Source organism: Xiphophorus maculatus, chromosome 8 (assembly GCF_002775205.1).
Source record: "Xiphophorus maculatus strain JP 163 A chromosome 8, X_maculatus-5.0-male, whole genome shotgun sequence".
Taxonomy (NCBI): Eukaryota; Metazoa; Chordata; class Actinopteri; order Cyprinodontiformes; family Poeciliidae; genus Xiphophorus; species Xiphophorus maculatus.
Window position 1 is genome coordinate 17,952,327 of NC_036450.1, and position 26,449 is coordinate 17,978,775.

The window sequence follows — 26,449 nt, forward strand, 5'->3', positions numbered from 1 at the left end:
ATTGCTTCCTGAGTGTGCCTAAAATGAATCACTTTGATGCTGTGGGAAGCCCACGGTCTCGATTTTCACTGAGTTTCGAAGAGATATCGGCTTCTACAACAACAGGATGAAAAGAGATAAAAGCATATTTTCATAGAATAATATATATATATATATATATATAGTCACCATAATGTGACTACATCGTTTAGGTACTTGCTGAAATAGTAATGATAGTTATGACAAAGAAATCTGTGATTAGAAATACAGATATAAGATCATGTTAAAACTAGCTCTATACTCTAAGAGTATGATAACCTTTCTGGTGATGTGAACAGTTTAATTATTCATGTTATATGATAAGGTGGCATCTGTAATTACTTTCAAAAAGCCATCCATCTACGAGTAAAGAAAATGTTTATAAGCCTTTTTTCTAGGCTGTCAAGAAGGGTGCCACAACAAGTGTAGATGTGGTATGTTGTGTTACTTTAAGAAATATAATCCCCAGGAAAATTGAGGGGTTTTTTTTGCTGCAATTTTGTTTTTATAAACTTGTGTACAACTTGTAAAATGTTGCCTGTTGATGTTGTTGATATGATCCTTTCTGATATTTGGATGTGCTCGAATCACACTATATGTAACTGCAAACAGTCGATAATATAATTTAACAAACTGTGTGCCTGTATGCAAAAGTAATTAAACAGGCCTTCCCTCACCATTCACCTGAGTCTACACTGAAATGCTTTAGTGAAGAAGTCGATTATCAGATCAAGCAAGGTTGTCAGAGAAATAGCCCTCATTTCAGGATGTAATAATTCCTATTTATTCAATAAATAGTGTAAATGGAATACTATGGAGATATGAAGATACTTGTTTGCTTTCAAGATTTATAATTAAACCATAAAATAGGAATCACTTCAATGTAAAAAAAACAACAACAAAACAAACTAACAAAAAGAAAACAAAACATTTAAATTTCATACATAAGCCAGAACACCGCCAAAAAAACGTTCTCATCCGTTGCTACTTCTTTTGTGTTTGTTTATGTTTTATTATTTTTGTCCCATGTCATGCTACATTTATGGCAATTAAAGGGAGGGGATTTGTAAACCACAGAAAATTTAATAAACCAGATTCTGCTCAACATTTCCCTCCTGGTTGTGTGTTGCCATGGCAGTGGTTAAAATGACAGTCCCCCAGGAGCGAGCCAATCAGAGGCCAGCCTTAGGTGTCCGGTTACTCCCAGTCAGCCCACGCTAAGCTGGCAGAGGGAGGGTTTATTCCACTGCTCCGCAGAAATGGTAACTTTGTTTCGCTGGAGGAGAGCTGGTAACTGTGCCGAAGCGAATAGACCGGATTCCCAAACAAATAAAAAAAATATTTTAATGTAACATTTTATTTATTTATTTTTTACTTTTACTTTTGGCTGAAAATAATTCCACGTAGAGGACCATTAAAGTGGAATGAGTAGCATGACCTGTTGCCTGTCTTCCTCGCCGTGTAGTTAACTACAATCCAAGATGTTGCTTTGTGGATGGGATGGCGTCTGGTGCAGTTTGTGTGCGGACTCGTAGCTTCGTCGGAGTACGAACATTTACGCCTGAATTAATTGTCTAACCCTTCTTTCCTGGTAAGCTTCGTTTTAAACTCACTTAGTTTTCAGTCTATTTTATTTGCATGTGTTTTGGCTAACTTTAGCCCAGCTGCGAAACCTGAAGGATTGAGTCAGCTGGAGTGAGACTTAAGTCTTTCTTCAGTGCGTTGACTGCTAGCTATCTACTATCCTTTAGATTGTTAGAATCACTTTAAAGTTTTTTTGTTAAATGCAACGTTATATTAAGATTATGTGTATATTTTTGGCTGCCCCACATCACTAAAGTAACAGCATTTTAATTGGGAGGGAGGGAACACTACTATAAAAACAACATGCCATGTAACTGAAACATCTATCACTTGTGTAGCTTGGCTAATATTGAAAAAATAAACCACAAGTTTAATGTTTTAGCATGCATTCTCTCCCTGTTACCAAAGCATTTAGAGCCATATAATCATTATTGACTAAAGGTTTTATGGATTGGCATGTGAGAAGGTATTTAGGCCCCCTTCCCCCTTCATTAACATCGAAGTATACTGAAGTTAACTCAAAGTGAAAGGTCAGGGAAAGCTAAGAAAGAAGGCTGTGAGACGGGGTGAACTTTCTCATCTAAGCTGTCATGGAGAAGGTGATGAGAGCGTTATTCACAGGAAAAAATGAGCAAAATAGTTAAAGGGTAGGGTTTGTGTGTTGGGAAGAAGGCAAGCTAGAGTGAAGTTTGGCTAAAAAAAAAAAAAGCTCTCCATGTCACAGTTCTCATAGCAACCCTGTGATTAACAGAAATGGAGCGGATGAGGTCCAGACCAAAATGAGAAATAAGGGCTATTGGTCCAGAGCTGGGCTGATAACCAAGGAAATAGTCATAGCACTTCAAGACAGGCTTCACTGAAAAACAAAAACACTGAGTGGAGCTCACTGGTTTGTGAAGAAGGAAAACAGCCCCGTAACTAGAATGTGCAATATTCAACGCTGTATTTGCCTGTGTTTTGTGTAATCTGGAAAAGTACCTCCACTAATGCTGTAGATGGTACGTAGATCACAAAGAATGTGAACTAACCACTGTGTTTTCTCTTTTATTTAGGTGAGTCACTGCTGTTGCTAAATCCCTACTACTGTTTTGTTCACATGAAACACATTTAAGACCCAGCTGGGAAACTTTAATTCTATTTTTGTAATATAATATTAGAGTAAGAAAAAACTTACTGTATGCAGAGCCAAATTATTCTTGACTTTGAGCAAAAGGTTCCTATAATTGGCTGCAGCTCTGATCATGGAGTGTGTGTGCGCGTGTTTTTGTTTGTTTTTTGTTGTTAATTACATATACATTTTTAAAACTTTTACCACATGCTGGTCTAAACACACCAATTGCTTTTTTAGTTGAATAAAAATTAGACAAATGTTAGTGTCAGATCTTCTGACATATAAATATGACAATTTTATGATCACATTTTTTTGTTATCAGAAATATTTTGCATATATTTTTGCTCTTTTTGATATAGTGGTTTTAAAAAAAGGGTCAAAATCAGAATTGGCACTGCAAATTTAAAAGAAAACCATAAATCGTTTTTAACTAAAGACATTTCCTAACTGGTGCTACTCCAAACTAATTAACAAAAAATAATAGTAAAGGCATACAAACATTAGAAAAACATCTTGGTTGTATTTGATGATGTGTGTTGTCATTTAACCCTATTTTTATTGACTTATAATAATGCTCATATGTTCCTAATTGATACTCGCAAGCCTTTTTTACTCTGAACAACAGACCTTGAAAATAATCTGAAATGCCCACAGCTTGATAAACCACATTTTATAACGTTGATCTTTCATCTCAGCAACATCCAGTTGTTTTGCTTTATGATACCACATCAGACACAAGCAACTAGATGAAGAGACACGTTTGAGATTTGCCTTTTACTCTGATCTATAAAAAAGTTAATATAAATTAAAACTAAAACTCTCTTACTGAAATTAACATACACTTCGGTAGATGTGGTGAAAACAATATTTGAGGTACCAAGACAATAATGCCTAGCATCTCATTTGTTTGCTTCTGCAAGGGATTATAATCATAGAGAGACTTAATGCATTTTAGAAAGCTGTTTGTTGAAAAATCTAAAGGTTTTGCTTCTAACTTGACTCCTATGTTGCAGAGGCTATAAAAAAACAATAACAAAATTGATACACTTGCTTTTATGTAACAATATTTCTATGCAAATGCAGAGCTGCAATAGGCCTATGACAAATGGATTGTGGCCATTTTGTCCCTCTTTTGAGTACAAAAAGAAACCCTGTCACAACAGTCACTATACCAGGCCTATAGTTAGCACCGGTTGCTTTGTGCCTGCTGTGATATCTAAAAAAAAGTCTCCTTTTACATTTTACTAATATTTTATTTTATGTCAATCAGCTGGCTGAAACATGGATCAGAACTAAAGTCGTGGGCTATTATATAGGTGATTTATTTTTTTATTTTTTATTTTAGCATTTCTAGAGTGTTACATAAGATTCCCATCATGTGGAGTGCTCATACAAATCTTTGTGTTTGCTACTATGATGCAACATGCAAACATAGGACTGCAGAAGTACAGAACATGCAGTTTTTATATCTAATATTATAAATTATAAGATTTAATTTTAGTGTCACATAAATTGTAGTGTCTGGCTATGTTTGCATTTCTTTGTGCTGCTCCCTTGTGATGTTAACATTTTTTACCCAAAATTGTGAAGAAGGCAAAGTTCTCCTGTGAACATTATGATGCCCTTCTTCAGTTTACCCAAAGTGACTTTCTTTAATTTGTATTCCAGGAAAAAACTACAATGCATATAAACACACCACCACTTTACTGTAATTGTCAGTGAATATTCCAGATGTGGCTCTGCTTCAGAATTACTACATTGCATGGTAGATGTACTAGTCCTGGGTTTCCATGTCAGTAGTTCAGTAATGTTCAACCTGCTTTTGATTTGGTATGAATATGAAACATTACCCCTATATATCTCCAGATATGTTGGCTAAGATTATAACCTTATGAAGGCCACGTGTGCTCATGGTCTTTCTAATTCTAAGAATAGAGTAGTTGGAAGTAATGGCAATAGTTCATTTTAAATTTGTTTCTGAATTTTACTGGCAAGAATAACCTTAGGAACATTTTTTTAACCTCTCTGTTGGCACACCTCACTGCTTCTGCTTTTTCCCTTCAGATGCACTTGCCAGCTCAGAGTACAGTTTTGGAGGATATTACCAAATTCATTCTCATGGGATGTATGCTGTGTTTCCCAAAATTAAAAGCTGAATCTCATGTAACTTCGGTGGGCTTGTCTCTTTAAGAGTTTTAATGGGGGGGGGGGAATTTTTTTTCTGTTTCTTGAAAGGACAAACTGAATAACTGATATATGTAGCACTATGAAGTTGAAGGACATTTTTAGGAAACTGTTTTCAAATCCATCCAATGGGTTGCAACTCCATTGGGTTCTGTCACACACAGGAAAGTGGGTGGAAGTGCTGAGTAAAGACCTCTGTCACGTTTCCAGGCTTATTTCTTTAAAATCCTTGTGACTGTAGTCAAAACTCTGAAACTCTAACCAACAACAGCAGTCTTTAGTTGGTATTTTTCTTGTTTGTTTTTGAAGGCAGGATGTTTTAATACACAGAGAGACCTGGGAACAAAAACCCAGATAGTTGGCAAACCTGAAAGAGCAAGAGGCTCTGCAGTGGTGAGGGCTTTCTGCGTTTAGATTGCCGAACACCCTCCGTAATGAGCAGAACCAATGAGAGTAGTTGGCCTGTATGGCGGTCTCAGTGCGGATAAAAAACATTCCACTGTAGGTCTCTGCTGAAATAACAAGGGTCACAAAACAATCAGCCCTCACAGCACCCGCTCTCCCCTTTCTCATGGGTAATGAACTAGATGGTTGGTATCCCACTTGTCCTCAAACTTCACTCCTCCCATTTACTAGAATGGTTAACCTGCATTCCTGCATAAACATTTAGGCTCGTGACAGGTTTACTCATTAGCTCTCTTCTGAAAACTCCAATTCATAGGAAGGACATTGTTTCACATATTGCTTTCAGAAAAACAAAACAAAACAAAAAGTGACTAATTGGTTTACTGGCCCAGTTTACTGCAAGGATTTATGGATAAATGATATGCACACATTTAGCCTTTAGTGTCAGATGCAGCAGAAGTGTTTTCATCGCCTCCTTTTGTGACAGGCTTTCAGGAGACAGCAGGGATCTAGACTGAAGTATGTGTGCATTAATTTGATGGATTATCATGAAATTTTTGGAGACATTTACGGTCCTTGGAGATCTCAAAGTGGGTCCGATTTTTCATCTGTTCACCAAGATACAGTGCATGTTCACATAACTACTTGATTACACTTTTAACTTTGCTGACCGCTAACTTCTTTACTCTTTATATTACACTCTGAAATCCTAAAATAAAGACATTATGAAAAGTAAGTTGAATTTGGATTTTGCAAACCAATATTCATGGAGCGCTCAGAAGATTGGTCTAGAACATGGGTGTCCTCTTTAGGAACAAGCCTGACATTTACATTTTAATCTGACAGAAAATTCCAACATCGCTGTTCACAGCATCGATTTACAGTTTGGGCTTTTTTTTTGCTTGTGTAACCCGTGCGATGTAATAAAATCTTTATTTGTTCCTTCGGATGTGCAACTTTACCGTGGCTCGAATAGTTTCTGCACAGCCTGTTTGCAAAACTGGTTTGCTTACATTGGTGTCATGCCATTGATGAATTAGGAAGATTAGAAACCATTGTCACCACTGCAGAGCAGCGGCTGGAGTACAGACAGAAACTGTGACACATCGGGAACAACTTTGCATGCGTCTTTTATCTCATTCACATCCCTGTGTGAATGACTCGACTAGGGTATAGAATGAAGCACACATATCCTGTTTTAAATGGGGGTGAGGGACATTGGTTAAATAAATTAAAGGCATGTTGAGTTTCCTAATGTAACAGTGAAATGTTGTGTTTTGTCAGCCATTGAGGGACTGGTTTTGTTCTGAGCCTGACCCAGTTTCAGGTTTTACAACATGTAATCAGAAAACAGAAGTTTACATAAGACACAGCAAAAAACAGCTTTAAGATCGCAGTTAAAAAAAAAAGAGAAGAGTCATTTATATGACCTGATCAGGTTTATTTTTAAGCATGCAACTGATCTTTGTCTTATCTGCAGTACTTCAGTGTAACAGATAAACTTTAGATTATAAAATATAAAGGACAATATATGCATAAATGTGTAAACTTCCACATTAATATACACAAGTTTTCTGAACTCACAGTATTATTAATTAGTGCCTTTACCAATAAAGTTTGGACCTTAAGAGTTGGAGGGACGTGTTGATGATTTGCTTAAAGGAAACCTCTTGGAAATTGATTTTTAATTTATGGTTGTAAGGCAATAAAACAAGAAAACTTCAAAAAGGATTTTCCAGAGGCCGTAGTTGCTGACATGAACAGAACTGTGACTCGGAGGTGCTGCCTTTGCATTTTCTGTGCTGTGCTGATCTGCTTCGAGGTTTCCTTCCCACAGCTCTGAGGGGTTTTCCTTTTCTTCGAACAAGGCAAAAGTCAAAATTATTATTTTTTTTCTGCTTGGTGCTCCTTATTAAGGTAACAGGACAAAATGTCAACTAACTTGGAGGAAAGTTGGCGTATGTTAAAGAATTTTATGGAATTTTAAACGAGAAAACAAAAACTGCACGTTGAAGAATGTTTGTGTTAATATGTTTGTAGGTGATAACTGTGTGTTTCGCTACCTGTGCAGGGAAGATGCACGTGTCTCTGGCAGAAGCCCTGCAAGTTCGAGGGGGGCCGCTCCAGGAGGAGGAGGTATGGGCGCTGCTCAGTCAGAGTGCAGAAAGCCTCCAAGAACTTTTTAACAAAGGTATGATGTGCAAAGACAATTATTCTTTCTTTTTCTCCTTATTTCTTTCTGTTGTGTGGGCCAGCTTTATTTTTCATGCATAATTACTTGCATAGTGGTTTGGTTTCACAGAACCTTAATATTGTCTGTAAAGAAAAATAGCACTGAAAAGCCTTTTTCTGAGAGTTTTATACTGCTACTGGAGCAAAGCTAGTAAATCTTTGACCTCCTTTAAATGAAATCAGAACCAGAAAATGCTAATTTATATGTAATGTTTTTTATTATTATTATTCTGATGGCTTCATTTGCTCATTTTTAATGCCTGGTAGACTTTGAGATAGCCCTGGCCATTTTAATAAGTTTTGCCATTGCCGGTGAGGCTATCTAGTTGTCCTTGGCGGCACAGGCAGATGAGGAATTCAGCTTCCAGAAATACTTTGTTTTTTGAGAAAACTCAAGCAGTGGGTGACTGAGGCAAGTTTAACTTTAGAGACGCTAAAGAGGATGCGAGTCTGCAGAAATCTTGCCCTTGATTGTCACTTTAAAAACACTTTAGGAGGCTCCTGGTTTCACTCATCATTCCAGTACACCTGATAACACAAACTAAAACTATTGTCTAAACAGTTGTGCATTAAAAATTTCCACTAAGCATTAACTTGTAGCCAAGTCTATGTTTCTGGGGAAAATCAGCTTGTCTTCACTTTCTGGTTTTGCTTAGTGAAGCTTGGTGATGCAAATCCCATCATGTTGCAGAAAAACGTCCTTATCAGTGAATGCTTCTAAATATTCCTCAGCAGCCGAGGTCACATTTATGATGAAAGGATTTTGCAGAAATGATCTTGAATAGTGTCTTTGTGAAGGCTTATTTGATAAGCCAAGAAGCAAAGCTGGATACTTGAAGGTTTTCTTCATTATTTTGTCTTACGTTTGCTGCATTCTCCGTTGTACTTAAAGCACAATTTTATCCTTTCAGTGTGTAGTTGTACTGTGTAACTTGTGGCTGCTGGTGTGTGGAGCTTTAGACTGCTGAGTGAAGTTAAATTTGAATAGCAGATGTTGGACCCAGTAATTATAGTTACTGAACTATGCAAAGTCTGTTTGGAACAAGAATGTGTTATTAATGACAAATATTCTAACTTTAAATTTAGCCTTTGTGCTGTTTTCTTTTCATCTGTTTATGCAGTGAAGGTGAGCATAAAGATTAGGAGATTGTCTTCAAATATGAAACTAGTAGATTTTTCATGGGCAAACTGCAGTGGTTACTGCGTTTTTGCTTAAGAAGGATTTGTTTTAGTAATTGATATGAGTTTGTCTGATTAGTGAAAGGATTTTACTAGTATTCTTCCATGTTTTCTTTGAGTATGTTGTCACATTTGTCTGCTTGAGTGTTCCTGCAGTAGCTTGCAAAGCCATTTATATCTTTTGTAATTTTGCGTTTTGTCGCATGCAAACCACAAATGTCATGTATTTTATGTGACAGAAGGAGGATGATACACAGTTTGAAAAATATATTTGTACAAACACCTTTTTACTGCAGTCAAACCTGAAAGACTTTCAGGTTTTGTCTTTGTCAGCTCTGTGCTTCTTTGCAAAAAAAAAATCAAGTTCAGTCAGATTATATGGAGATAGAATGTAATGGCACATAGTGTTTAAAAGTACCCAGATCATTAGCAACTTCTTTAACTTTTACTGCTATGACCGTGTTTTTTAAAGTTTCTGTCCTGCTGGAAGGCAAACCTTTGCTTTATGATTTTTGTCGCTTAAGTTCTAGCAAGTTTTCCTCCAGGATTTCCATGTATTTAGCGATTTTCATATTACCATCAATTCTGACCAGCGTCCCTGTCCCAGCTGATAAAAGGGATCCCCACAGCATAATGCTTCTACCTCTGTGTTCACAGTGTGGGTTGTGTTCGAGCCACACAGTCTGTGTGCCTTCTGTCACATAGACTATTTTGCATGCAGACCAGGAAGTTTAATTTTAGTCCATCCACTTTACAGTTGTGCAAATGGTCTAATCCAAATAAAACACATGGAAGTTATGGTTGCACTGTGTAGAAGCTCTAGGGGTGTGAATACTTTTGTAGGGAAATGAAAGTCGGTCCAGATCTTTATAATCACTCTCCAGATGTGTTGTTGCTTATCAGCGTAGCAATAAAAATGACCTAGAATGTCTGAACACTCAATTTTATAGAGTGCTGATTCAGAATCATTTCTTGTCAGTAAGACTTTAGTTGCTCATCAAACAGCAACAGCATATTTTCATCATAATTATCATTATAATTTATTGAAAATCATGATTACTTTTTCAGAACATCTTTGTATTTGATACTTACCCAAGTCAAATATACAGTAAGATCTTTGAATGATCAGATGGGTTTTAAACAGGAAACCTATATTTACTTAGTAAATTCCAGCTTTTGAAAGCAATTTTTTCCCCCAGTTCTTCAAATCGAGCTCCCCTTTTCCTCTGCTCTTCTCAGACTAAGGTATGAGTTGAAGAAAAGAATTTTGCAGCACTGCTCAAGCATTCCTCTGTATATTTTTAAAACAGTCTCTAACCAAAGCACTGCCTGTGGCTTTGTAGGAAAAGAGAATAGTACTGTGTAGTCATTCCTTTTTGCTTCCATGCTTCAAGATTTTATTTTTTATTTAATGCAGGCCAGGAAAGCAACATGTGTTTGTGTTTACTTCAGTCAGCTCAGATATCCATAAATGCCAAAGCCCTTTGCAAGAAACAGCCACTGTGGTTAGATATGTCTAAGTGTGAGGCATTTGGGCTTTAAATGTCTGGACAGAATATGATACTAACATTGAGTTCTAGAACATTGTTTTTTAATGCTGTGGGTCTCTGAGCTTGTTTGGCACCATCTAAAAGTTTATCTGAAGAAAACCAAGTTTTCTTTCTGTCTTATATCCATGTCCATGTTTTGAATTGTCTGTTTCCATCTCCAGACCCAGCAGCCATGGGCTTCATCATCTCACCCTGGTCCCTCCTCCTCATGCCCTCTGGCAACATTTCATTTACAGACGAGTATGTCACCCAGGAGGACTTAAGAGCTTTCACAGCCCCAGAGGTCATGGAAGGCAACCCCTTGAATTCAGTTTCTGACATTGAAAAGGTATTTAATGCTTAGATCATTCACACTGGGACAGAAACATTTAACATTCTTTGTTATATCTTTGTCTTGATGCATTTCTGACCAAGGTCTTTGGTGCACTCCCTTAAATAAACCAGAGCAGAGATGTACCAATCGAAGCTTTCTGGGTCATATTGTTCTCTTTTACCTTGATAACAAAGATTCTTGAGAGATTCCCAAAATGTCTAAATCCTGCATAATTCATGAAGGTCAAAAGCTTAAAAGGATAAAACAGAGCAACATTTCTGTGAAGTTTTTATCATTCTGTTATCTGCTGAACGTTTTCCTCCTTTAAGTAGCAACATAATTCAATGGCCACCATACCTCTGTAGAAAACATGGTTTCTTTTTAAACAGCCTCCAACATCTTTGGTCTTTCTTTTATTTTATTCATTAAAAACATTACAGATATTGAATTTAGTAAATACTCAGTAACAACTTTTACTTCGACGTGTGTTACTAATGCTTGAAGTTTGGTAATCTAGGTATAAAAGTACTTGACTTAAATGTCATATATAAAGCTACTAATTTAATTTGCTCAAGTTAGTTTGTTTAGACTTTTAGTAGGAATATTGGTCTTAAAAAGGACTCGACATTCTTTTATTAACCTTAAAGAAATTTGTAGTAACTCTTTAAAGAGAAAGCTGGAACATCTAATTCTTTCTTTGACCCTTGAGCTGACAATTATGTGGATTTAAAATGTAAATTAACTCTAGCGTTTGTCAACAGAAAGCAAAGCTGTAAATGACTATCAGTTGTGCATCTATTTTTAGTAGTGTGTGTGTATGTAAATGATAGACGGTGTAGTGTGGTTGAACTTGTCCTGACTTAAAGTGTCAAACTGACACGTTGGCAGAAGCTATGTCCGAAGTTCTGAGGAAGCATGCCTCCGTCTGTAGTTAAAAGACTCACTGCAGCCCTCCCATTTCAAATCTGCTACTCTGGTAGAATAACTGAAACCTTGCACGACTGAAAACCCATCTTTGGCTCAGCCCCACTAACCTCAAACAGCTTTGTGCTGAGTCAGTTTTCCAAGGCTGGATCTGCCTCTCTAGCTGAGTTATTTCAGTGCAGAAGTTATAATCCGTTTCCTTCATTTTAAGACTGAGTGTAAATACATGTCAGCTGCAAGAGCCAAAGCTTTCTTTTACTGTTTTCAACCTGGTGTTCTGTGCTCACTTTAATTCCTCACTGTCCCGTCTTCCAGATTTTCTGAAAGTGTTAGTGTGTCTTTAGATTTGCACTCTGTCTATTCCTGAAGGACCTCAAAGGGTACGGTGCATTCTTTGGCAATCCCTGAATTATTCTTTCCTCTACCAAGCCCAACATTCAGGGGAAGTATTTTCTCTCCAAAGCAATGAGTTGAGGGTAATAACAGGAAAATGGAAAAAGATTTTGTGATTTACCATGAAAGACCTCATCTATGTTCTGTGTGTGGAAAATTAATTCAACTTTAATCCTCTTTGTTTGTTTTGCCTACTTCTCCTAAATTTAACCTTGTTTTTGTCTACAACCATCAACCTTCTTAAGTCATTTTTTTTTCTTTTTCATCAGCTTGTTTTGTCTGTTTTTTTGTTTTTGCACATATAGATTTAGTTGTTTTTTTTTCCTTCCACAGATGCATATGTATTCACTGGGAATGACATTATTTTGGGGAGCAGACTATCAGATCCCTCCAAGCCAGGTAAACATCATAAATCAAATAATCATAAAAAAGGCTTCTGTTAATATGTAAAAATCACTTTTATTATTTTTCAAAGACTTTAGAGTCTAATATCTGCTGTCAGCAAAACTATTATAGTCCTATTTCCTTCGGTTAATATTTTTGCAACATATAAAACTCCAACCTAAACTTGTCACTTGCCTGATTACACAGTCACAAATACAGCGAGTAAAAACTTGGAAACAGTCCAGATGCTTCATAACAATGCATATCAATATTTATTTTTATTCTCCCATGACACTATCTTAAAGTCTAATCTTGATGAGGAAAAAGTGCTGCCTGGAAATGCTGTCTGGAATGCACTTGGAAAATGAAGATGGTCAGGTTTCCCCCGCATCTTCATGACATGTAGAAATACATCCACATTTATGAGGAAATGCTTCCCACGGTCACCATGACTAGCACTGAGGTTGACTTCATTGCAACTCCAATATGTGTCATGAAACAAATGTAGTGTCTATTTGTGTAACCATTTACTTTATCTAAAAACAATCTGATCCGAATTATTTAAATGAGAACTAAATGACAACTATTTTGTTGGAATGCCCTCTATCTATTGCCTTGAAACTAAAAATATCAGAAAAAGGAATTTAAATATTACTGCGATGCGTCATTTATTCTGGAAAAAGGCGTCCTATGAAATACCTGCCTTAATTGAAATAGTTGCACCTTATTTTATATAATGGAATTGTGAAGGATAGCACAGATGATGTGAATTTCATAAGCTTTTAAGCAAACAGTTGTTACAGGAACCTTTGATTCTGAAGATAAATTACCTGCTTTTACAAAGGATGAGTTTACCTCACATAAAGACCTTTGGGTTTGGAGTCCTTTATGATCAGTTTAGGAGAAAAAATTTCACTTTTTGTCACTAGAGTTATGCTTATATGGTTATAATATCACATTTCCTTTTATATAAAATGCATATTAGATTACTCTTTTAATGTAAGGTACTTTAGTAATGCTTACAAGATGATTTAGAAAACGAATGATGATTTACACTATCAGATCAGATAAAAGTCCTGCCCTTGGTAATGGTTTCATTCTTCATTGGGTTTCCTGTGCAGCCCATGAAGCTGGGGGAACACCTTAACGGTCTACTGCTCAACATGTCTGATGACATTACATTGAGTCGGATGTCGCTACGCACGGTGCTGGACATCTGCAGCAAACACATCAGGAACTCCACCTGTGACCCTCCTTTCTCCTACATTAGAAAACTGGTGCGGTTGGTGCTTGGCAGTCTCTCTCAGGTACACACTTCAATTTAAATCGTTAGGATGATTTGTGGATCAGCTGCAGAGAAATGGGTCTCTCAATCATGAAAAGATTCCTTTTTCTCCACCAGTTTTACCATCTTATCATTTTATTGTTTTTTCAACTCTTCTTTTCTTAGCTGGATGGTCTGCTGACAGATAGAGAATCTCTTCCAGAGCGGAGTAAGGAGATTCGAGAGCGGTTGAGAGGCAAAGGCTTGCCATCCGGTAAAATGAGCTACATTTCTACACTATGAACACAAAGTAGCTAAAGTCTTCTCTGCCGTTTGAGTTGCCTAAGTCATACTGCAGTGGCATATGGAGTTATATTGATGTCTTTTTGCTTGATCCTTCTGTTATATATGGCATTGTTGGCCAAAAAAACTTATTATTTATTCAGTCAGATAGGTATGATACATGATATGTTTTAAGTTTAAGATGTACTTTACGTTTTTAGATGGTTGCAATAATGTTATTTGCATGTCAGATTGTCTTACGGTGGTACCTCAAGGCTAAGCGCTAGAGGCCTTTTTACTTGTAATATAACTTGAAAATAGGCTTTAATGGAGTGAAACTGATAACTTCATGATCTGTTTTCTTTTCATTGAGTTACGAACGGAAGTATTTTCTCCTTCAAGATCTTAGTTTAGTTCAACAGATCTGTAACAGCAAAGCAAATAAATGCAGCTTCCACAACTTACATTCTGAGGAATTACTTTTAGAACAGAAAAGAACACACCAAAACCTCTAATTTAAACTAAATTCAGGAAAATATGACTGAACCTCCTCGGTGGTTTTTGAACATTCCGGCATTTCTCCAGGCCATGGAAAGGACAGCCAGAGCACACTCATGGCCGTCATCCAGATTATGTAAGCGCTGCATGATATTGATTAGATTCATATTTTGAGTCACCAGTGAAGCTGCTGGTCTGCTGTTTGTATCAGTGTTTTGTTTGTCTGGCTGAACACAATGGAGCCTCAGGGAAAGTACATGCAAAAGAGGATCACTCCATTCCTTAGCATCTTTCTTCTAATGGAGCAGCTCCCTCCCTCCTGCATCCTAGTTGTTTCAAGTTGTAGCTGCTGCTCAGGTTTCTAGTTATTTATTTTTTGCCCAGATAGACACTGTATGTCTCTGTTTCTTAAACTACTATGCTTTACAAAAGTTTTGATACCACTTGAACTTTTCCAAAGGTTCTTAACTTAGAACCACATACCTTTTTTAATATAAAAAGTATCACAAACATTTGTATTCAGTCACGTTTGCTCGGACACCCCAAAATAAATTCTGGAGCAACAAACTGTTCCAATATAAATACAGCTGTCTCTTCTCTGTGAGGAGCACAGGCAGGACAGGAGTAAAGTTGTCTGGAAGTTTTATAGCAAAGTTATGTTATGAAACATTATTCCTGAAGTTAAACATCTCACAGAGCAATGCTCAGTCTTTCTTCTGAAAATAGGAGTAAAGCACAATTAGGATTGATAAGAAAAGCATTAATCAGAAAACCAGCAAAGATGATAACTGAAAGTTGCAGAGATTCACTGCTCAGTCTGTTAACAGGGCAATTATTAGTTGTGTACTCGACAGTCCTGAGCTGAAATGAAGGAGTGATGAGAAGAAAGAATTTGTTGAATAGAGACCTAAAAAGTTGCTTTCAGTCAGGTCATAGCCAGAGCAAAAATATGGAAGAAGACACTGTAAATCACACTGAACACACCATCCTCACAGTGAAACATGGCGATGGTAACAGCATGGTGTCATGATGTTTTTCTTCAAAATCAGAGTTGGTAAGAGAACAGAGATTACCCAGTGAGAGTGAAAAAAAACACAAAAAAATGTGCTGGAGACTTGAGATTAGAATGGAGGTTCACCCTCTAGCAGGACAGCGACCCTAAACAAACAGCCAGGGCTACAAAGAACTGGATTAGATCATTGCATATTCTTGTGTTATAGTGGCTCAATTGAAAGTCTGTAGCAGGACTTGAAATGTGTCAGTATGAAGACGTGTGAATACGTTGGCAAGACACTGTCTTAAAAGCCATATGGCAGTGACATCCAAGTTGTGCAGCTGAACAGCCATCGAAAGAAAAAGACGTCTAAATCAAGTCAGCTTAAAATAGCAAGCTGCCTTGAGCGTCCCTATGTTTTAGAGCAGTGTAGAAAGGCTCCCATCCACAAATATACAAATGATATCACAGATGAAAAATATATGGAAGCTAATAATTACTTTTTTATGAGTTCACTTCTTGTGAACATCTCCATGCAGACATAGTCTAACTACCTTTACTTACTTCTAGCTTAGGTTATATGACCAACATTTTAAGCAAGTTTACAAGGTTGTTCTGATTGCTACATTTATTGCCTTGTTTTTGCATTTACGTTATCTAGAATATCAGATTTAAAAATTGGGAACATCTAACTGGTTTTACATTTTACGTTAATGTAAAGTAATTAATAGCAGAGCTAAGTACTCATTGTGAATGCGTCTGTGTTTTTTATTTATATCTGTCTGTTGGTTGTCATCGATACTTAAGTTAAAGAATGAGTAACTCAGCATTTTAAAAATGTGACTAATTTGTCAACTTCAAAAATTAACGACACTTTCTTTCTCAGGGAGGAGTGCCGCCCCCAGAGTTTTGGAGCGCTACAAAGCCAGAACTCAGGAGCAAGCGGCTCTCAACCGGGGCCTCAGTCGATCTATGGGCTCGCTGCCAATACTGGACTTGCTGAAGGGAGATGAGGGTGCAGCTCCCCACAGTTCCCTGTCTGAGTATCACACAAACTCTGACTCTTCCACAGAATTCTACTCCAAAGCCCCCTCACTCCAGCACCAGCTTTCTTACCCCTATCTGCACCCGCTGCATCCCCAGATGAAGGGGCGGCCTGTGGAGCTGGACCGCAGGTCTTTACCCTACCAAATCACAGACAGAGGGCCGAGTCAGCCCAGAAAGACCTGGGCCTCCTCTGTGGACTTGGCTTACATTGACCCAGAAGCTCTTCGTTTTGGAGCTTTGGAAGATGCCCGGAGAGGAAGCAGTGTCTTAAGCACGCATTCTGTGGGGAGGCGGAAATCACCTTTGTCTGTGGCCAAGGAGGTGGATTATCGGTACTCTGAGTTTGGTGAGCTGAAGGGCAGAATGCCTCATCACTTTTCTGCCCTGTCTGTCGGCTCCGGGCTCCCTGCCGCATATGACAGGATCAAGGAAAGACAGAGGAAACTCCAGGCACTACAGCAGGCGGTAAACGGTGAGTAATGCTGTCATAAATAAAGTATATATGTACTGTGCTCTGCACAACTGTGAATCTTCTGCTGTCACACTGTTTGATTCAGTCCAGATCCTCGAGTTCAGCTCTAGAGTGAGATTTTCATAACTTCTTCATGTGTAGAGGGTTTTCAAAATGCAGAACTGAGTCACTTTGAGTGTTTTAGTCGTTATTCAGAGTATTTACATTTTTAAATTGTTTACAAAGTACTAATAAAGTATTTACTCAAGTTATTCCATGACCAAGTACTGGTAAGACTGTTGTCAAACATGTGTGCTGCTGCTCCTTTTCTGCTGAATATCTATATTTAAACCAGGCTTTCGTCATCATGTGATTAAAAACAATCACTCTTTTTGCCAAAGGATCATTTATAAAGTTACAATATGCTGTTGGAATCTCAGACAACTTGTTAGACTTTGTGTTTGAGTCACTCACCGTTTTAAATAGAGCATCATCTTAAAACCGAGACGCTCTTACCTTTTACCTTAGTTTTGTACAGCTCGATAATACAGGCAGTAATAAAACTGTCTTTATCCTAACTTTGAACTTTGTCCGTTCTACAGCAGTGAAATTCAGAAGAAACCATTATTTTACTAATTTATGTTTCATTCACTTATTTTTGTTCAGAATTCACTGTGTACTGTGCACTGTGGCTGTCTTTAGTCAGAAGCTGAGCACATGACATATTTTTTTAACTGTATTTCTAAATGTGTGGTTTTTATCACTTCTAGTTTTCTATGATTATAATACATCTGGAAAGTATTCAGTTCTTCACTTTTTCCACATTTTGTCAGTTCATTCTTCTTACTAGTCATATAAAATGAATATGTCCTCAAAATTCTTCAAACAAATGGCCATTATGACAATCTGACATGTTTTTGAGTGTTTTGCAAATTTGTTAAAAATGGAAAAGTCAAAAAACACATTTGCATAACTGATAGGTATTTTGTTTACCTAAATACGAAGAAAGAACCACAGACAATGTTTATGAGTTTTCAACCAAGCTTCTGCAGAAGGAGAAAACATAGCAAACCACTTCTCCAAGGTGTTTACCATGCGTTCTGACTCCCTGCAGCAGAGCCTGTGTTTTTATTAAGCAGGAGAAAGAAGGGAGTCGAGAGTGAAATGTGGGAGAGTGATAAATCAAAGAATGGCTATTCTGAAACAAGGAAGAACATGTAAACTAACACACAGGCCCTTTAAGGAGGATCCTTGGATTAGAAAGCAGCTGCAGCTTCAAGGTTTAGGGAAAAAGCAAAGTTTTGTCTTTCACACGGTTTAACAAATTCCTCCTCTCTGGGGTGTGAATACTAAATAAAAAGCAAACTGGTAACTACTTATGTAAGAATGACATCAAAACATAATTATTCTAACAATAACTTTTCACAACCTTTGCTTAATTGAAAGAGATGAAATTTGAACTGTTTTCACTGATCAACCTTGAGATGTTTCTGCATCTTAAATAAAGGCCACCTGCAGTAAATTCAGCTGATTGGATGTGATTTGGAAAAACTCACACCTGTCTATATGACAATAATACATGTTTTTGAGTCATGTTGTTTAGAATTCACTGTGTACTCACACTTGAAAATGGTCAAACACCAAGCATGAAATAATAAAAAAAAAATGTTTATAGACCTCTGAGACAGGATTGTCTTGAAGTACAAATCTGGGTAAGGATCCAGAAATATTTGTGCTGCTTTGAAGGTTCCAATGAGCTCAATCACCTCCATTATTGGTAAACAGAAGTTTGGAGCAGCAGGACTCTTCCCAGAGCTGGTCGAAATCGAGCAATCTGGGAGAGAACGACCTTAATCAGAGAAGTGACCAACAACCCAATGGTCACTCTGACAGAGCTCCAGCGTTCCTCTGTACAGAGAATACAACCTTCCAGAAAGACAACCACCTCTGCAGCAATCCACCAATCTGGCCTGTAGGGAAGAGTGGCCAGATGAAAGCCACTTTTTAATAAATGGCAAATGGCAGCAAGTCTGGAGTTTTACCAAATTGTATATGAATGACTTTAAAACCATGGGAGACAAACTTTTCTGGTTTGATGAGACAAAGATTGAACTCTTTGGTGTAAATGAATGGGTCATGTTCAGAGGAAGCTAGGCACAATTTATCAACAGGACCATACCCGTCCCTACAGTGAATCATGGTGGTGACAACATCACTTTACAGAGATGTTTTGCAGCAGGAACTGACAGACTAGTCAGGATAGAGGGAAGATTAACACAGCAATGTACAGAGACATCCTGGATCAAAACCTACTCCAGAGAATCTTGACCTCAGGTGGATCATTTTTCAGCTGGAAAATGATCCAAAACATGTGGTAAAGAGCTCAAAAGAGTGGCTTCATAACCACCCTATAAAATGTCCTGGAGTGACCAAGCCAGAGTCCAGAGTTGAAACTCATTAAACATCTCTGAAGAGATATGAAAATGGCTCCACAGATGTATCCACCCAACCTGACGGCGTTTGAGAAGAACTGCAAAGAAGAATGAGCCAAACTTCCTAAAGACCAGCTAAGCTGGTTGCATTATATTCAAAAGGACTGGAGGATGGAATTGCTGCCAAAGGTGGATCTACTAAGTATTATGCAAAGGCTGTGAATACTTGCATAAATGTGATTTCTTGGTTTTCTATTTTTAATAACTTTGCAAAAATATTTAATCAACATTGTCAGAATAGGGTATTTTTGTGTAGAATTTTGAGGAAAGAGGTTCATTTAATACATATTAAAATAAGGCTGTAACATCAGAAAATGTAGAAAAAGTGAAGCAGTGTGAATGCTTTCCAGTTGCACAGTAATCAGGCCCTTTGAGATCTCTCCTCCTTGGAACATTACTCTATCCCAAGTTCTTCTCTGAAGACAGGATTTCCTTCATTTCCTGTTGTATATTTTGTCTATTGATTACCCTCTCTGACTACTACTTCTTCCTCTAAATAAAAATCAGTTTTCTTATCTAAAATGAAACAAAATGACGGAAATCAGTTTTCTAAAAAATATATTAAATGCCTATTTAAATATTAATTGCATAGCTTTTATTTTTGGAAGAATTATTTTTTTCTTTGTGTAGCATCTTGTTTCCATTAGACAGTGTCTTTGTATTTTCGGGTGTCTTTTATTTCACAAAATTTGATTGTCGTACACCATCAGTCTCAGACGATAGTCATGAAAGCCTTTGTTTAAATTTTGTGAGGTTCTTAACATTTGACGAGTGTCCTGCTAAGTTTAAATCAACAAACTATTGTTGGCGTTTTCTGAAGGTTGTCATCGGTTACACGGCGCTAAAAAACAGAAAAGGCACAAATGACGTACATCAAGTCTTTCACCACCTACCTTTTGAATACAGGCACTGCATTACCTGCTTCATAACAAATGCTTTGTCATTAGATTGCACAATATGGGTTTTTGTGTGAAACACTATAGCTAGGTCGTGTTATCATTTTGTAATAAGTGTTTAGCAGAACATTGTCTGAACTTGAACTGTGGTCCTCAGCGTTTCAACCCATACACCATGTTATGTCTTGCTTCAGCCCTGAGACTTAATTTTTTAAGTCAGAATATTATGAGGATTTCTGTTGTTATTCAGCATAAGAAAAATGGCAAATTAGACAGTGTAATTAATTAGCAATTTAAAGCTCGTTATATTTGACAGATGGAGAGAAATATGAACTACAGTGGGATGATGAGAGCAGCCAGGCACTTGGCTACCAGCTGTGTATAGGAGTTGAATGGCTATATGGGTTCAGAACTGATTATTGGCTTGAAGGGAGTATCATTTGCGTTGGCCGCTCAGCGGTGTTTAGACAGAATGAGTCAGTGGCACGAAAGTCACCCAAATTACTGATTCTAATTAAAGAACAGCATAATTCTAGCCTTTACCTTATTGTCACACATGTTATGTGCAGCTATTCCTTTGATACACCTCTGTTGCTTACTAACAGAGGTATAGTGGAAAAAACTGTACCGTTGCATGCTTGGGCAAATCACAATTGTTGCAATTGTGTAATTACCTAGTACAAAGCCCCCCAGAGTTTCTGTTTCTCTCAAAAGCTTTTTGTATTCTTGGTAAAAGCTCCATAGGGAGGCTGCTTTTAGTCGCTGACTCACATGTACCTGTGTGGGTTTGAAGGTCATCTGGTGACTATGAAGAAAGCATTAGGGTTCAAACAGGCATGTTGGCTTCATAAACTAATCTGCTGTCTTTTATACTTCCCTTTCCTTGCCTTATTTTTTCCAGACCCCCACCACTCCTTTTACAGTCTGCTTGTAGCCTCCTTACTTTGCCGGCAGCTACTTTTATAGTAGCAATACAACATTATTTTCTATATCCTTAGGGGGAATGCCTTTCTTTTCTCGTCATCTTGATCGCAATTGGATTCCGCATTGATATGACAAAATGTTGTTAAGACACAATTCCTTTCCGTATACATGATAAAGGAAGTAATCAAACTATGGTTACTATGTTTGTCCCGTTTTTGAATATACAGTTTTCAATAAAACTGGCTCTGAAAGATAATTGTTTTTCCAAATGTTTTACATTTTACAGTGCTTGTTAAACATCTATCACTCTATTTCGTGTCGAGCCACAGCTTGTAATAGTCAACTTTTTACTTGACGTAGGTTCAAACAATGGTGTTTCTTAGTAAATCATTGAAAATGTTACTAGAAAGCTGCATAACATCAGAACAGAGAAGATTATTACACTTATTTCAATGAGATTGTATTGGATTACTAAAATCCCTAAGAATCACGCTCAGTATTTTATGAATGCTGTCTATAACTTCCAGCATGTCCCTTGATACAGTCACACACACAGTGTGATCACCAGTTTATCAAGATTCTTTTTGAACCTATTAAATTCTTCCGTCGCTGCAATGTCTCAGCACATTTTGGCAGCTGCAACAGGTTTCATGCAAATGCCACTCAAATGTTACAGAAATTGGCTAATATTAGCCTCTCTTTGTGTCATCCTAAACACTCAGTTCAGGTCACACGAATGAAAATTTGCTCACCTTCCTTGGTTCAGCTCCAAATGACAGAAGTCCAACCTACCTTTTGATTAATTCAGCTATTAACTTAATTGGCACTTTTAAACACTTATACAAGGTATATAGAGTTTTGAACTTTTATCGCCATTTGCAGAAATTATCATTAAATGTGAAAAATAAAAAAATAAATAAAATGAGTCAGTTACAACATGGCAAAAGAAAAGGCCAAGACTGTTTTCTCTAAGGTGGCAGAAACAAGAACAGTGTTCTTTCTGGTCAGGGCATGCCATACTTAACAAAAATTCAAGTGTAGAACTGCTGAGACGACATTATAGGTCCTGACTTCTTGTGCAATATGTCTTAAAATTTGATGTGGTAGTTATCACACTATGAGTAGATCAGCAGTTGTAATTCTTCACCATGCAAGAAAATTCTGCTTACTATTAAGTAAAAAGTGTTGAATATTTTTTTATGATACTGTAAAGCATATTCGGTTGGTCAATTGGTTTTTATAAAACCAATTGACCAATTGGTTTTATAAAAAGACCTGCATTCTTTTCATAATGCAGGTCTTACACAAATTAGGTATTTTATGTCGTGTATACTAAAATGAAAACAACTGAGCTTCACAGAAACGTTAATCACAATGACTTCTTTCCATCCTTAACATTACAGTTTGATATTTCTGTTTCTATGAGCAATTATTATTAAGTGGCAACCATAGAGATGTGCTTTCTAACTTCTAGCAAATCAGAATATCTCCATATTTTTTATGTACTTTAATAATTTAATTCTTTTTAGCATGATATTGTCTGTACTTTGCGCTGACTCCCATCATTGGTTTTGGAGTAACTTGGGGACTTTTATCGAAAGTATGTGTTGAATTGGTTACATTTAGTTTTTACTTGGGCAAATTTAAACCACTACTTTCACTTGACCTTGAAAATTGCAACACAGTATTAGTCCACCTTTGCAAAATACCTCAGCGTCATAAGGGGGACACACCTCATGAACATGATGGGGCGTGATTTAAAAAAAAAAAAATTCTAAAATTACAGCAGCTTAAGAATAGAAGTTGTTCTGTTGAATTTTGTTGAAGGCCACGAAAAAGCATAAACATGGTTCCCACAGAGTCTGGAAAAGCATTCAGTTTGATCAAAGTATTTTCAAGGGGTGGATAAAACAAATAGGGGGGTTGAAAAAATGCTTTTATTTGTTGTCTTTGTTTTTCATCCCCTGGTCAGCACAATAAATTTGGACAGTTGTAGGTGGTATAGTTCTTTTTACCTTCAAACTGCTTTGGGTTCCTGGGTTGTCAGAATGGAAAGAGTTGATGAAGGATTTGGCACAGGCTAAAAACCAGCCCAGCTAAAACAGTATAAGACCACAGCCATAGGAGGCTGTGCAGTGTATTAAACAGAGTACCATGACATTTTTATTTTGTTTTTATTTTCCTCAAAGGAAAGTAGAAATAGTTTTTTGGGTTTTTTTAAAATCAGTTTTCAAAGAAACCCAGTTTAACAAAAGAAGGAAAATTGGAAGGATTAGATGTGTGTATTCAAAACATTAAGGATTTGAGGATAACTGCCAGAGTTCCCCATTTTTACTTGTTTCTGTTCTTTTCTGCAGAAAAGTGATGGTACAGGCGTTTGTCTCAGTTTCCACAGAGTCTTCCTCATAGCTTCTTTTCTTCCTCCTTTGTGCAAGTCTTTGTGTTGTCCACTTGCCGGGGTGCGCAGGGGCATGTTACTACCTGGCCACCTCTTTGTCTTCCAGCAAATAGACAACTCCAACCCCTGCCCTCCTTTTTGCCCAAAAATGCTTTAGTCTTCAATGAGTAGAAACTTTTCCTGGCCTACCCTGAAGCTGTAATTGGAGTCATGCATGGCGGATGAGGGAATTCCTAAGATTATTGGACTTTTCCGGCTCTTGGCAGCAGGTTATGCAGCTTTGAGCTGAGGTCAGGTCCAGTATGGAAAATGATAAAAGGATACTTGTAGATGAAAGAGGCAGGGTGGTGGTTCTGAGTTAGGGTAATCACAAAACTGCCTTACTTTGAAGATTGTACTGTAGGAATTGTTTGGAAAAATAACAGATATTGAATATTTTGTAACTATTTGAGCTAACTTTGAAATCTTAAATCATCCTAAATCTTATTGTAATGGTCTCTACAGCATTCCACAAACATTGTGAATTTTGTAAATAGACATATACTTATGTGATGCTTAAAAGTATATTTATATAAAACTATTATTTTTTTCTATTCATCTGAACTTCTTTGGAAGGGTGAGGTTTTCGTTTTTACATTTGTGGAATGAAACTTAAAATAATGCCACAAGAAAGTGCTATTTCAAATTTATTGTTTGTAAGTTGAAATTGAAACTTTTTTCTTTTACATGTATTTTAAAATCCCTTTTTGTTAGGAGCTAAATGGCTTTAATTCTTTGTCTGCGTTATATTTTTTTCTTCACCCATTAGGTTTTTAAAGAACTGGCATATCAGGTTGTCTGGGCAAGTGACTGCATGTGTGGGTAACTGCATGAGTCTGTCGGTTTTTGGGAAAATGTACACGTTTTTTTTTTTTGTCTTAACTGCATGGGAAAAGCGCACAAATGAGCCACCCTCTGAATCTTTTCAACTGCGTGATTGTGTAAAGGGAACTCATGATTCACTGCAGTAGAGGATAGGAAAATTATCTTAGGTGACTGTATGACCTGCTTCTAAGTTCACTTTAGCTGCATTTACTTTAAATGCACTTCCTGAAGCTGTTTGCCAAACTGAACAACCATTGTCATCATGAAGAGAAGAAAGCTCGGCTGTATTGTGAAACAGAACAGAAATTCTTGAGCGGTGACTGAAGAATGTGGTTTACTCAGGCTATGCAGCTGACACTGAGGAGCAGGACTTTCAGGTTATGTGAACTTAGCAGAAAAACACATGACACTTTAGTTAGGGTTCAAAGTTTATTGTTTATGTTTTCTTCTTACATCTGAGTGAAGTTCATTACAGGGTTTATGAAGCAATACCTTTTAGGAAACATGTGTTGAGCTGGTCTCTGCTTGCTGTGGTTCTACCAGTTAAGCAAGACAAACGCTAAAACCCTGATTATAAACCTTGACAAGAGACACGCCTACACACATAGGGTGAATCCGCCTTCCTGTAGCTTCATATTCCTTCTTATTAGCAGTGTTTACCAACAGCATGACTAATACCTGTATTTGTTCTCCGTTGTGCCGTCTTGTTCAGTGTTACGGAAAAGTCTAAATTTGTTTTCGAATGGTTTCTGGGGATGAAAGCATGAGTCACTCATCAATTTGTTTGTTAAATTCCCATTATAAAAAGTGACGAGGTTTTTGTTATGGAGTTTCTGTTTGATGTGGAAGGCAATCAGCTTCATCCTAACAAAAAAATATACCAAACACATCAGTGTAACCATTATGTAGTATTATATGCATGATGGTTGTGTTTCCCCCCCAGTTGATGCATGATCATGATTGTTTTGTTTCTTATTGAGATAAATGTTTTTCTTTCAGACCCTGTTCACACCCACCAAAGGTACCACAGTGATTACAGCTCATCTAGTGAAAGCCCATCAGTGGCCTCTTCAGATCCAGACTACAGGCTAGGTAAACAATCCTTAAATCTTTCAATGTTTTTGCATCAAGCATATAAAGGGGCAAAAATAAATTTAATTTAGCTTTATTTACTTACTTTAAACTTGTATTGAGTTATTAAACTAACAGCTGAGATGAGTTAAGAAGCAATTCCAAAGCCAAACCTTGTTTTAAATTTATTCATTCATTTTCTATTGAAATATATTTAAAATCATGGGAACCAAGACACAGAAAAGCTTACAGGGTTTAATTTCTCTGAGTGTGCTGCTGTAATATCATGTCACTTCACTCACACATATTCAGTGGATGTCAGCAGATTTTATTCATACTCCTGGCTTTGCCTGACTTAAGTGTTCTGTAACCACAATTCTGCTCAAACATGTTCATGCAAGTTTAATCACATCACCTTGTGGGTGTCAGGAGAGGTGTGTTAGATTGATCAAACTAAACGTGTTGCTTTGTGCTCGCTTGTGCAGCTAATATTCTCACATCTCTTGCAGCTAAGAAACCCGGCGAAGTGACGAGGTATGGCTCCCAGCTGGCGCTTGCAGAACAAGACGCCCTGTCACTGAGAAGCCACAACTCACAGAGACACAGGTAGTAAACACAGGCCCATTGCAGCTGTGTATCAGAAGACGTATTGTCCGTCACAAATTGACACCCTTGAAGTTACTGCTGCTTGGTATTCCTCAGCTCAGGGTAACTCAATCTTAGCAGAAGTTGTTTCATGCTGATCTTTTCAGCAACCCCTCTTTGCTCTCTAAAAGGTATACGTAGTTGTGTGGGAAACAGAAAACAGACCTCACTGTTTTTTTGAGATTTTCTCTGACAGGTGAACACCATCCATCTTCCCATGAACTGTGACTAGCTTTCCAGTTCCTGCTGAACTAAAGCATCCCCACTGCATGATGCTGCCACCACCGTGTTTCCCCAGTTGAGATGATGTGCAAAGTTAACTTTCTGCTAAGCGCAGCATTTTGTT

General features: G+C 37.3%; 1 protein-coding gene across 3 annotated transcripts in view; it reads left to right on the forward strand.

Annotated features, from left to right (window-relative positions):
* Positions 1-1,260: 1,260 nt before the first annotated feature.
* ptpn13 (protein tyrosine phosphatase, non-receptor type 13) overlaps positions 1,261-26,449 on the forward strand; it is a 47,090-nt gene continuing 21,901 nt past the window's right edge. For all 3 annotated transcript variants that reach the window (XM_023338127.1, XM_023338129.1, XM_023338128.1), the window contains exons 1-9: positions 1,261-1,609; positions 7,374-7,493; positions 10,425-10,591; positions 12,227-12,292; positions 13,399-13,584; positions 13,728-13,815; positions 16,202-16,834; positions 25,387-25,479; positions 25,968-26,064. In XM_023338127.1, coding sequence (XP_023193895.1) covers positions 7,379-7,493; positions 10,425-10,591; positions 12,227-12,292; positions 13,399-13,584; positions 13,728-13,815; positions 16,202-16,834; positions 25,387-25,479; positions 25,968-26,064 — 1,445 coding nt within the window. In that variant the 5' untranslated portion in view covers positions 1,261-1,609; positions 7,374-7,378. The remainder of the gene's footprint in view (positions 1,610-7,373; positions 7,494-10,424; positions 10,592-12,226; positions 12,293-13,398; positions 13,585-13,727; positions 13,816-16,201; positions 16,835-25,386; positions 25,480-25,967; positions 26,065-26,449) is intronic.